Source organism: Coturnix japonica, chromosome 1 (assembly GCF_054131305.1).
Source record: "Coturnix japonica strain WE chromosome 1, WE-NBRP24, whole genome shotgun sequence".
Classification (NCBI taxonomy): Eukaryota; Metazoa; Chordata; class Aves; order Galliformes; family Phasianidae; genus Coturnix; species Coturnix japonica.
The window spans coordinates 57,740,291-57,753,976 of record NC_140663.1 but is presented as its reverse complement, the minus strand read 5'-3'; the positions used below and the strand labels follow the sequence as shown (position 1 = coordinate 57,753,976).

The 13,686-nt window shown below is 46.6% G+C and overlaps 2 protein-coding genes across 6 annotated transcripts in view; both read right to left on the bottom strand.

Moving 5' to 3' along the window:
* DENND2A (DENN domain containing 2A) overlaps positions 1-13,686 on the bottom strand; it is a 51,429-nt gene that overhangs the window by 33,560 nt on the left and 4,183 nt on the right. For 2 of the 5 annotated variants that reach the window (XR_014936333.1, XM_015866895.2), the window contains exon 2: positions 960-1,058. The exons of 2 other annotated variants lie outside the window; for them this stretch is intronic. Coding sequence is in view for 1 of the 3 variants with exons in the window: in XM_015866895.2 (XP_015722381.2) it covers positions 960-1,030 (71 nt within the window). In the remaining 2 variants the exon portion in view is untranslated. Of the gene's footprint in view, positions 1-930; positions 1,059-13,686 lie in introns of all 5 variants that reach the window. One more of the 5 variants, XM_085521549.1, reaches the window with a different exon arrangement.
* Positions 977-13,686, bottom strand: part of LOC107315893 (uncharacterized) — a 37,769-nt gene continuing 25,059 nt past the window's right edge. The window contains exon 10 of the mRNA XM_085521619.1: positions 977-1,058. The gene's annotated coding sequence lies outside the window, so the exon portion shown is untranslated. The remainder of the gene's footprint in view (positions 1,059-13,686) is intronic.

The following is a 13,686-nucleotide window of genomic DNA, read 5'->3' as shown; positions in this document are numbered from 1 at the left end:
CCCTAATATCTTTAATCTGGGAGACCTCCAAGTGCTTTTCTTTTCTTTTCAATACTGTGCTATTATAACAACACAGTAAAGTTCCAGCTGGACAGACAAATAGTTACTCCAACTCTAAACACTTTTGAATTGAAGTACTTTCCAGTGCTTAGCAATGCTTGGGCTTGGAAAGGAATACCAACACAACACAAGGTAGTTACAGGGATGCAAGCTCTTACCACAAGTCCCATTTAAGGACAGTACCAACACTAAGATTCAACTTTGTAAATTGCCGTCAACCTAAATGCATCAATGCACCTCTTCCAGAGTTTAAGCACTTGCTAAGAACATCCACTTAGATACCAAGTGCTGGCAGGCCTCATGCTGTTCTGGAGCTAAGCAATGCTGGCAGCCATTGCAGGCTCCGTTGTAGTGTAAATTGAGTCTGGGATGAGTTTCTAAGCAGGAGGACCTGAGCCAGATGCTGTTCTTCCTTAGCCTCTCAGATATTTAACTCCTGGCTGTCTCAATGACAACTTCACACTTGGGGCAAGAACTGGCACCTTCCCTGGGAGCAAGGCTTGGCTGTGACACTGGTGGCTGAACTGTGCACTAGAAACAAAGGCTGGACACCAGGAGAAGCCTGTTAGGGGTGGTGACAGTAAGGCTTGTCTGAGGAGTCTCCATGCTGAAGATTTCAACTGCAGATGGGGTATCATCAACAGAGAGGTTTTGCCCTGGGGCAGATCTCTTTTAGCACCGTGCCTCTAGGATATTATCACTGACAGGATGCTAAAAACACAACATGACAACCCTGAGATGGCAATGAAACCACCTGAGACCTACAGGGGTGTGATCTAACATGAGTAGAGAGGGGCAGTGTTAAGCTAAAAGACTATTTTCATCTTTTGGTTTTCTTTCTATTGGGGATAACAAACAAAAGCAAAGCACCCCAGCACCGTAATCTGGAAAGCTCCCACCTCTCAGCAGACTTGCAGACACTGCTCTCAGACCTGCTGCTCGCATCGGCCGCTTTGCTAGCTGTCATCATGTCAGCACACAGCTGGGCAGCAGTTCACCTGCAGAGAGACACAAGAAAGAGCCATCATTCTGTGCTCAGCTCTCCTCTCCTGCCGCAAACAAACACACGCATACAAATCTCTTCCTGAAGTCCAGGAGAACGAACAGGAGCAAAATACAACAGCTCCCAGAGATCAGACTCAGTTTTACCATCTGCAGAACAGGAAGAAGGGTGACAGCACCAGCCCTTAGAAGCCCAGGGAACAGATGACAGGTTTTGATAACAAGAACAATCTTTGACTAGCAGTTGCAGTACTGTGATCTGAATATGTAGCATGCTTTGTGAATGCTTTTCTTATTGCCAAAATCTCAGAGGATTTAGGCTTTTTCTCCTTACAGAACAAGAAAACAAAATTATTCTATTAAGAATTGTGCTAAGGCCACATGACGTAAGCTCTTTACAACAACCCCTTCAGCATTTTATGACCAAGAGACAATACACTGAAGCACTTGGTTATAGAATCATAGAATCACCACGGTTGCAAAAGACCTCCAAGATCATCCAGTCCAACAATTCACCTATTACCAATAGCTCCCAGTAAAACACGTCCCTCAATACAACATCCAATTGTTCCTTGATCGTTATGTTGCAGTGTGCCCTCCGTTGGGCCATAACAGGCTGTTGGTCCCCTCTCTACCTCTCAGGGCAGGAAGGGGCTCACCATCTCACACATCATGCTTGGAATATCTGTGGCTTCCCCAGTCTACCCACTCACCTGCTCTGCCTAATGCCACCCTGCCATGCCCAGCATTCAGCAATAAGACTGAGTTTCTCAGGAAGTTTAGTTGGTTCTTGAAGCTTTTAAAGGAAGCATACCGACAACACTGAAGAACAAAAGAATCTCTCATTTCCACTGCTTGAGTATTTGAGAGAGAAAGAAAATATCAGTCTTGTTTGTTCCCAGTTTTCTCTCCCTCCCTTTATCCCACACTGGCAGAGTTCCTAAGATGAGGAGTGAACTCTGGGTCAACTCAGTGTGTACACATTCAGGGCAGCTCATGGCTAACCATTTAGCAGACTCTCTTTCCCCAGACAATAAACCCCTTGGCTTCTCTTCCTCATTAGGAACTGGAACAAACACTCATTTCACTTCTAGACACAGAGCAGCCTTGCAAAATTGTCAAGAAAATTTACCAGCCTGAGAAACAAAATCTATTCATCCATCCATTAACTGTTATGCATTGCAAATAATGGAAAACTAATGATCGCCCGTGTCCCTGTCCAAGGGATGACTCACCCAGGCAACCAGAGCAGATTCCTGTCAAGCAGCAACTGAGGCTGCGTAGCACTTGGCCACTTGAGGCCAGGAGCCTCCTAAACAACCAAGCATCAGATGCTGCAATATGAACACAATCTCCAGGTGTACATATCCAAACACCTTGAAGACATGAAGAGAAAAAAAAAAATCAACTCTGGAACAAAAGAGCAGAAATGAGGTACCTCCTGATTAGCTTAAAGGTCAGAAAATTAGTGTGGGGACACTCTCAAGCCCAAATGAGATGCAAAGGGGATGGGGCTGAGACTTGAGTTTGTTAACCAGGCCACCAGAACCAGCTTGCAGGCCTGACCCACAGACACTCCCAAAGCCTGACAGGAGGAAACTGGGAGAGCAGCAATGGAAAATCACATTCGGTGGGAAATGAAGGGTAGACCTCCTCCCCAGGTTTGGCTCCACTGGCCCCCTGAGCTATCATGGCAGGTCACTGCAAAGGGCAAGGGGAGCTTCTATTTCTCCCGCCTTCCATATCTCTGCTCAGATTGATCATTCAGGCAGAGCTGAGTCCAGGTTGCAGATGACCTGAGGAGAACTGGCATACACCAAGCAGGTCCCTCTTGACCCACTGCTGCTTTCTGCACGTACCACATGCAAACTTTCTGCCATGCAATGCAAAGCACAGACCCATGGCAGCCACAGCCCAGAGCCACGTTCCTAGCATGTAGATCCCGCAGCAGCCAGGCCATAAAAGGGGAGAGAAGATGCCAAGACTCATTTAGAGAGCCCCATCACTGCAATTAATTTGGTAATCCTCATTGTTGGGGGAACAAAGCCATCATCTGATACCGTCACAAAATTAAACTGGGGAAGGAAGGGCAGGGGAGGAAGGAGGGAGCTCCCAAACCTGCTGGCGGGCTCTGGGAAGGATGTGAAGCTCCCAGCAGAAGCTTCTCCGCACAGCCAGCCTCATGTTTCCCAGGGCCATGTGATAGGGCTTCCTGCCACTGAACGAAGCGAGACCTACCCCGACCTCTCTCTTCCAAACAGAGTTCCTGCCTGCTTTGTGTTTGCAAAGAGGCGTTTGTTTACTGATCTATCATTGGCATGCAGGAAGCAGCCTTGAAATGAGCTGTAATCATCTGTCTCCAGCAATAGCTGTTAGGCTTTCTGCTAATTTAAGTTTTCCTACCCCCCACCCCCCACTTCCAGATGCCTTCTTCTCCACTTCCGATCAAAAGGCAAGTCAGGAGTGTGCCCATCTGGTGCACAGCACTGGACACCATAATTCCAAAGCAACTGGGAGAGAAAAAGAAGCACTGACAGTAGACATGCTCCTACCCTCAAAGGGCAGAGGGGTCTTCCACTGGGATATGAGCTAAACTTCCTAGGAAGCACCCAATACCCTGCAGTTTGCCTCACCAGAAAGGTACGCAGCCTGCACATGGGTCACACACACATAGTCTTGTCTCCAATAAGGTCGTGCAATGGTCACGGTGAGTTTTCCGGGCCTCCTTATTCTCCTATTTCCTTTATAGGGAAAGAAAGAAGCATACCTCAGCAGGGCTTGTGGTTTGGGGATGGGTATCACCCTTGCTGTGTGCTGCAGGCCACGTCTCAAGATCTCCTTTGCTCCAATTATACCGCACCTCGCATAGAAATAGGATCTGAGCCTGTAGCTGGGATCGCAGCCACCACAGTGGTGCATGCAAACAATGAGGCTTCACATCCCCAGTAGCGACCCGCAGCTGGTCAAACTCTGGTCCAAGAGGAATAAAGCCATGCTGCATTTAAAGCCCACGCACATTCTCTTCCCCTTGGTGCTCACTGAAATATCCTCTCCAGTTACTTTCATGACTTCTGTGTTTGAGCCCACGAATCGCAGCAGCCAAACACGGCCTGCAAGCAAAGCTCCCAACCCAGCGCTCTGCAGAACAAAGGACGCAACATACATGGAGGAACAATGTGACAACAATATATAATGTATATACATAAAGAACAGGAAGGATGCCAAGAAGACAAAACACTAACAGGAAAATGGTGAGTAAGGCTACGCCAAGAGTTAAAGCCTTACACGCTCCCTCCCCCAGCCCTCACCCTGTTTGGAGCCTGTTTCCCTTTGGGGGGAGAGCTTGGAAACATGCTCTTGTGCACGAACACACACACATGGGGCCACTGAGTGCGTCCTGTGCATGGTCCCAGCACCAAGCAGCATCTCCAGGCTGTGCACAGAGCCATGTGAAGTCCCCAGCAGCAGCTTGACCACTGCAAGGGACTGAAGGCACTAACAGCAGGATCAATGGGTCGTCATGCTCACAATGGGATCCTAACTGTGTGTTGCCAGGCTCGAGCCACTTATTAAAAATAAAGAAGAAGAAAAAAAAAAAAGAGAGAGAAATTGGATTAAGTCATGTAAACATAAACATGAAGGCCCAGTGACTGGGAAGTGATGCACTCCTACAGTACATTTTAGAGGACATTTCAGAGCTGGATCACACATAGTTTCCTACCCCTCTTGCCTCACTCTGTCCTAACTGTTCCCTTTGATCTATGACAACTTACCACAGTGCTTACAAGGGAGTCAGGAGAATCCCATGTGTAAAAACAAACTATTTTTTAAACCCCCAAAGGAATGGCGGTACCACAGTGTTGCAGCTCAAAAAACGCAGAAGCTGGTAGTGTTGGCATTCAGACTGCACACAGAAAAGCACTGTTATGGTATGTCCTTCATTTTATCATGCAATTCTACTGCTTTTCTTCCCCGTTCTAAATCCACAAAGCAAACTTATATGTCACCGACCTGATTCAATAGATTGCTGTGGTGAACTGTTCTACTTCTCTTTCACCCTGGGCCCCTGCTCCTCCTTTGGCTGCCAGCAACATGGTCTTATGCTGTCCTTGGCAAAGGATGTGTCTGATTGATTAGATCTCAGAGTTGCCACAGACTTAGAGTGCTCCCTCATATTCTTTCCATCTCACTCCTCCTGCTTTCTTTGTACAAGCCCTGATGCTTGTAAAGCCCTTGCTGGGCTACAACAACTCACTGAACTAGCAAAGAATGAAAGGCTCTCTGCTCAGCTAGGAACATCAGTCACTTGTCATGAAAAATCAGACGTGCACTGAAGCACTGTCTGACATCATGGTGAGCCCTGAGAAGGGCAGGCCAGCAGGTTCTCAGCCACTCCTCCTCATTCCCTGCCAAATAAAGCAAAGAATCCCTGCAAGTTCCATCACTGGTTCACCTCCAGAATGGGCCTCTTCTGTGCCAAGTGAGGCTGCGGATGTGTCCATCCAACATCAGTGCCTGAGCTGGAATGCCCAAGTGCTGTGGCCAACATGCATGGAGGACACAACAGGAACTGCTCAGACAAATGCAAATGTGGCACCCAAGTGCTCAGCTTCACGCATATGGAAACTACATTCAGAAACTGCATGAAGTTTCATCTCCAGGTTTGCTTGTTTTAAAGGCTAACTGAAACAAAACACTGAGTTCTGACAGTATGGCATCAGAGTACAGCTGGCACAGAGTTACCAATGTCATCCCCTACTTTAGTTTTCTCATGTTCTCCAGCTAGGCCCTTGTTCCTCACCATCTTCCTTGTGTACTCAACACCAGACTCTGCTCCCTAGCTGTCCACTTGGACACACAGCCATGGTTAAACTCTCTTTAGTCTCAGTTTCTACTAATCTTATGTTGATCTCGCTCACTATCAGCAGTCTCTTTGCTCTTCTCCTAATCCTCATGACTATTTCCCACTGTATATTCACGCGTGCAAAGCATAGCCCACATTTCTTTAGAAGCAAAATGATGGCACCTTTATGCCCAAGTCACTGCATAGGATTAGGCTTAGCAAAAGAAAATTCTGATGTACTTATAATGCAAAGAAAGTAGTACATTTTCTGTTCCATAGCTTCATTCTCTAAAACAGCTGAAACATTTTGGTTGCAGGCTTGAAAGCAATTCAGCCAGAGACAAATACTCAGAAGGGAAACAGCAGATTGAAATGATACAATTGACCTAAAGGCAGAAATTGAAAACAGTCTGACAATATGAATTGTGCTCTATGAAAGGTGGGGCCAGTTGCACCCACTATTATTAAGCTTGTCCCACACTTCCCATTGTCTTATTTTCCCTTTGTTCCTCCCTTTAAACACATAACAAACAGAAGAAAAGCTCAACAGCTCAAAGGGAATTCAACATCCCTCCAGTTTCCTGCAGACAACCACACCCTCAGCTGGAAACAGCACTTCCAGAGGTAGCGATAGGATGGGGCAGAACCATGCCTAGCAAGACAGCAACTCTCTAATTCATATATTTAGTTAAGCCTTGGATGTATAAAAGGTAAATTATGTTATTTCTTCTGGTGGCAAGAATGGTTTGTATTGCTGCTTAGAGACATCTTTACTCCTACAGCAGGTTCCCTTCACAAGGGAAGGATGAGATTAATTGGGCATTTAGCCCACGGAGGTGGTGGAGTCTCTGTCCCTGGGGATGTCCAGGAAACTGTGGCACTGAAGGACATGGTTAAGAGATGTGTTTGGGATGGGTTGTCAGCTGGACTAGATGATCTCAGTGGTCTTTTCCAACTTTATTGATGATTCCATGATTGCCATTCTAGCTCCTAAAATTAATTCTAATTACAGTATTTAGTGGAATGACATGTTCCGGACTCAGCTTTCCGCAATGAAATCATGAACAAACAAAAAAATTCAGATGGTGAAACCAAGGCCCTGGGAGGTGGAGGCAGAAGTAGAAGATGACTCCGCTGTGCCATGCCTTTACAATTCAGGTCCACCTCTGTACACTTCAGATATCTCATAAGCGCATCCATGAAGATGGTGGAATCACTCAGCCCATTTCAAAGAGGGATAATCATCAGATCACACTGTCTGAGTCTGAAGGTACCCTTAAAGACCATCTGGTTCAACTCCCCTGCAACAAACAGGGACACCCACAGCTACATCAGGTGCTCAGAGACCCTCCAGCCTGACCTTGAGTGTCCTCAGAGATGGGGAATCCACCACCTGTGTGGGCAACCAGTGCCAGTGCCTCACCAACCCTATGATAAATTCTTTTTTTTCTTATATCCAGTCTAAATCTTCTCTTTTACTCTGAGATCATTTCCACTTGCTCTATCACAACAGACCCTCCTAAGGAGTCTGTCCCCTTCTTTCTTACAGTCCCCCTTTAGATACTGAAAGGCCACTACCTGGTCTTCTCAGAACCTTCTCTTCTCCAGGCTGAACTTACTTACTTTAGCTTTACAGCCTCACAAATGAAAATTCAATTACCTTAAGACAAGGCTGAATAAGACATTAGTGGTGTATCCTGTGTTCCTGAAGCAAACACAAGCTTGCTGATGACATCAGCGCAGTCAGCACTCCGTACCTGTTTTCTTTGGCTTTGAAATTACCCACACACAAGACAACCACAGTCGATATGGAATAAAGCAACAGAAATATGGACCAGATTTACACTAGCAAAGACCTGCCAGCAGAACAACCCATCAGCCACAAGGACAAGCAGGATTCCTAACAGATACAGTAGAACTGGCATCATTTAAAACAAAGACCACACTCCATTGGCATAGCACACTTCTACCAGTGTAGCTTCTTTCATTCCTATGATTGGAATGCTACAAATATTACAAATACACCAGTCTTACTACGGCAATAAATCACTTCTAGTGTTAAAAGAACCGGAAAGAATTCGGAGTTACTGTTAAGCTTGTAAGAAACTCAAACATTTGAGCCTAGGAAACAACCTACCCCTAAAATAGAGTACTCAGACCATGAACCACACTTGGAATTAATTTTCAGTGTGATGAGATAACCTCTGATATTCTAGCACAAGCGAGATCCAAAGAGGTCCCTTCAAGGAGCAACTCTGCAAAGAGTTTCCTGGCAGGAAGACAAATTGTCTCATATTGGGAAAGGAAATGAGAACATTAAAATGAAGAACTCACAATTCTTCCAAACTAAGTTATCATTTGAGAAGATAAACTGAGCCTCAGCGAATCTCTCCTTCGGTGGCCTTCACCCTGCAGGATGCTGACTGCTTCCCCTCCTGAGGAGGGTCCAGCACACAGCTTCCTGCAGCACCCATCACCCCGGCCTTGGAGCACCAGCTGTGTGCTCCAGCAGACCTCACAGCTTCCCAAATCCGTGACCTGCCCTCAGCACACCTCTAAGCATCACCATCCCAGCTCAGAGAGCCTCCTGGGGATCGCCTTTTGGTTCTGGAGACCCCACTTCCCCTCGCCTCCCTCCTGCATACCTAAGGCACTGCAAATGCAGATCTGCTTACTGCACATCTCATTTCTTAAAGAGACCTTCCAAGTGCAGCACAGCACGCACCACCACGCCATTCAGCCATCCTTGCAGAGCCCAGGCTGAAAAAACCAACCCACCAACCTCTTGAGTTTATTTATTTTTCCAAGAGGAAAGCTGCTCTCTTGTGTGTATGTGTGTGTGTGTCAGGACAATAGGAAAAAAGACAGTGCAGTGGAGCTGCCAGGAAATAGTCAGCCATCTGCCTGCATGGAGAGCAGTTTTTCCTTTCCTTTTGTACCAAAAGGAATGTAGCTGAGAGCCGCCATCCCCATCCGCCTGTGCTACGGAGGAAATCTGAGCGCCTGTTCCCTGCCAGGGAAAGGAAGCAGGGGGAGGGAGCTGGCCCCAGCCCTGTGGTTACTTGGGTCACTGCGTTCCTGGCCAATAAAAGGGGGAAAAGCCAACCCCAAATCCTGGGGGAGAGCAGCTCTTCCTCCTCTGCCCTGCTGCTCTCTGTGCGGCTTGCTGCCCCCGTAAACACTCACTCCTTTCTCACTAGTTGCAACAGGAGACACCGCCTAAGTACCTCTGGAAAACCAAGAAGACATCTGTCTGCACCTTCATGCACTGATACACCTTGAGGACTCTGGCGCTCAGCCCACACGTCTGCACAGCTCAGTGCCAAGTTCAGCTGGCAGAACTTGCTGCCATGGAGATGACTGAGATAACGGTGCATGGTCCTGTCGGAGGCACTTCCAGAAGAACCATTAGTTCAGACACAGTCTGAAGGGCTTCCTCGTGCCCCAGCAGCTCAGGAGACTGGCAGACTGGCCCCGTGATGCACCTGAGCATGTCCAAGTGGGAGCTGGGCTGCTGTCTGCACGTCCCAATCTCTTTGAGACCCAGGCGCCCACAGCCTGCAACGACTTTCTGAACACGTTACCCCTTGTAATGCAAAGCCTGGTCTAGAACAGGGCATTACATGAAACCACATCCTTGGGTGCTTCTCTTTCAGGTGGGAGGAGAAACAATGTGCACAGCTGGAAACAAGACAGAGATCTGACCTAAGAAAAGGGGTTTTGTTTTTATTTTCACCAGGAGGATCATAAAGCATGGGAACAGTACTGCTGCCTCCATCTCTGCACTATGAGATACCTACTCTGAACACCCAGCTGAGCCTGCTTTAGCAAGGAGGCTGGAACAGAGACCTCCTGCGGTCCCTCCCAGCCTGCAGCACCAATCACGATGCTATTGCTAACACCTTCACACTGTCCTCCTTCCTCTGTGGTTCAGCAGTGCCTAATAAACTCCAGCAGTTCAGTGAGAGGTATCAGGGAGTCTATCAGGAAGCCTGCCTTGGCAAATACTGATGGATGGTGTACATTTTCACTGCGGTATCAGAAAAAGAAAACATTTTCTTCCCAAATTTATTCCACTTTGAGAGAGATCGGGGTCCAATAAATAGTGAAAATTAGTGAAAGCATCTTCTTGGTTTCTCATGACAAAATCTAGAAACTGGAAATTTCTCCAACGGGCACATTTTGTTCACCACTCTCCTCAAAGGGAGGTGCTAAAGGCGATATTTACTCTAAAAGACTTCTAATTTCCACTGTTTACTCTCTTTCACATGCACCAAACTATTTGATAAGGGAGCACAAGCAGGGAACCCGGGCACAACTTCCTCCACTGAGCCTTTATCTCAAGACTGAAGCGGAGCTTTCCTAATAGAAGCTTCCAACCCAGAGAAAGTGCATCCAAGTTTTGTATTCCAGGGTAACCACAAGGGCATACTCCACCCGAGATGTTTCAGTGTTGTCCTGGATGGGGCCCCAATGCTGTTTATTGTGCACAGGAAAAGCACATTTCTTCAGAGCAGCCAGCACTGAATGCATTTCACAAGGGCATATTTTACAGCACCCAAAACAAAATACCAAGCAGGAGTCTCCTGGAGCCAGACCTTAGCAGAAGCCCCTATCCCTTGTGCAATTCACTAAATATCATTCTTTTTTAATCTTTAGTCATAAACAATGCGAGGCAAAATCAGCCCTGCTCAAGGCACTGATGTGTTCCCAGCATGGTGTGGCTTGTACTGCACCCAATCCCTCACATTCCCCTTCTTTCTGCTCCTCACCTACATGCACAGGTTCACAGAATCCCCAGCAAAGCCGCCTCAGCTCAGCCCCATTAAGCCTCTACTGGAGGGCACAAATCCTACAGATTTCCCTGTGGCATCAGGAAGTCCAAACATTTCCTGCAGGACAAGAGATGAGGCCTCCCAAAGCAGACAACCAACACTAGGAGAGAGGTGGCCATCCCAGGACAATGCCATTAATACCCCAGTGATCCACAGCTTTCTCTCTCAAGTTCCCATTTACCAATTCAGCTCAAAGGGAAGGAAAGCCCAGGAAAGCGGCTCTCCCATGAATCTCCCTCCACACTCACTAGATCAGATACCCTACTAACTGGCCACTTAGGGAGGTATCCCTCTCCAGAACCACCTTCTTTATACAGAGGTGTTGCTTCAGTTATCCATGGCTGAACAAAACAGATCTTTCAATAAAGGCCAGATTTACTGAAAAGAGAATGGCTATGGACATTACTGGCAAACTAAGGCCAAACTCAACATTTTAGGGGAAATTCCCCATACATTTTCTTCAACTAGAAGAGCTTATGCAGTGCTATACTTGATTTACTTTTTGGCTGGTATGAAAAATGTTTGGCACTCAGGCAGGCATTCTTCTTCCCATCTCTTCCACATGTAATAATTCAAACATTCATACTGAATAGCGTTGACTTAATAAAAATCTGCCGTCTGTTTCTCTTAGTGGGTTTGTTCCATCTGTACTAAAAAGAAAAACATGGCAGAAGGGATATTTCAGCAGTAGAACAGGCTAGCAAGAAGGTGTCTTTTTAAACACGCCTTCCTGGGCAAAGGGAGTATCCGAGGTACACAGTACTTGAGAATACAGTTCTCATGTAAAACTAAGAAATAGCAAAAAAATTTGCTGGGTGAACACATCTCTTATAGTTTCAGATCAAATGAAACTGCTTTTGAGAAGCTGGATATATAACAGTGTGCCCAGAATGAGAAACAGATATTGAAGGAAGCGTTTGGTACACACTGAAGGGAGCACACAAAGTTAGGTTCTCGATTTTATAAGCTCATCTCCCTGCAAAATGTAGCTGGATTCTGAAGGGTTTAAGTTCTCCTTTCACAATTTGTTTTCCCGGTGACCTCATCCAGATACATCCTGCTGGGCTTCATCAGCCTATCACCAAGTCCTGCTGACACACTGAAGCAACTGCTGAAGAAAACTTGCATTATACAATCTTTTGCTTAATTCTGCATTCAAGTATTTCATGGGTAACAGGACCAAAACCTCCTCTATTGCAAAACACTGTTCACAAATTAAAAAAGAATGAGTTACATGTGCAAGAGAAACAGCACGACAGCTGAACTACTTAAGCCCTTCAGCAAAAAAAGAACGGGTTGGTGACGAACTGTTTCCAGCCCCTTTTTGAAAATGCCTTTTTTCTTTCTATTTTTTAAGTAAGGTAGTCCAACATCAGGCTCGATTGCTCCAGAAAGTATCTTTATATGGAATCTGAAGTTCATAAAAAACCTACCAGGAAGGTTTCCTGCTGCACAAACATGAGGACACCAACAGGACAAGCTTTAGCACAGGAGAAGCAGCGGTGTCTTCCACCAACACAAGTACAGGATTGTTTTATGTGAGAGGTGACACCGAGGCAAGACTTCAACTTGGAGACACTCGAAGAAATCTCAGGGGAAAGAAAAATCTGATGAAAGAAACAACCAAAAACAACAACAACAAAAAAAGCCAACAACAGCGTGTGTTGATTTCCCAATAGGAAACTTTTCTCCAAGTTTGACATAGCTGAAAAAGGGCAGCCAGCAAGATCGGGGTTTCTTACATCATCTGGAAAATGTTCAACGCCTTACACATCTCTTTGCAGGATGCCTGCAGAACTGGGCCACAAATTGCTACGCACACAGCCCAACATGTCAAGGCAGGGAAAAACAGATTCTCGGTTACAGCTCGCTGATCCCCAGCTCACTGAATTCATGCAGAAGATCCCACTGACTTCAGCAGACAGTGAAAGATACCTCAGCTCTGGTTTTGGCCAGATGCTAATTTCTGAAGAGACCCTACGAGCTCTGGATGATCCGAGGCTCAACTATTACCTACAAGGAAACACAGCTTATGCTCACAGCATGTTTGGCAGCTGAAATACCAAGTTCTGTGTGCGGAATACAGATCTGTCTTCAGGGGGGCTCGGTGTTTTTAATGAAAAAGCTCCAACTGTCTGAGAAGTCTTTAGGAATTCTTTCCTTTTTCATTTAGGAAGGTGCTGTACAGCTGACACTACCAACACAACTCGTATTTATGAAGTGCCCTCGCGCTGCCCTGAGAAATTCGCCGTTTCCTTCCATGAACATTGGCGCTCTCTATCATGTGAACGTAATCCCCCAGGACAGGAGAAGCAGGCCTCTTCCCCGCTCTCCTCTGCAAACAGATGTGTGCATGTTCCCAGCTCTGTAAGTCACGGCTCCCTTTGGCAAGGAACACCGGCAGCTGCACATCTGCAGAGGGGAAGAGTTTTCAGCAGAAAATACAGAGGGGGACCCGATCCTCCCCCCTCTGCCTGCAAAGCGAGCTCAGCGCTTGTTCCTCTCCAGATGACACCCTGATGGGTTGATTTAATCATTTGCAGATGCGTGCCTATTCACAGGGCTAGCAAAATACCAGGGCGGTGAAAGCATCTCACCTGAACTGCTCATAGGACTGTGCCTCGTCAGCAAGAGCTTGGCAAGGAGTCTCACAGGATATGAAGAGGAAAGTGCTGCTCAAGGACAGCGCTGATATAAAATGATCCAACAGAACACAACTGTGTGTGCAAGACCACTTGTGATGAGGGAAACACCCAGGCAGGTGTTTAATTTTAGGTGTACGCTCAAAGCCCACTGTCTTCAATTAGATGTGAGGCTGTGCTGCACACAGTCCTGCTCTGACTTCCCACGAGGAAACAATGCACTGCGCTGGAAACCAAAGGGCTGTGCTGGAAGGATGGAAGCTTGCACACAGACCTACCTGTCCTCCTAAGTGACCTAACAAAT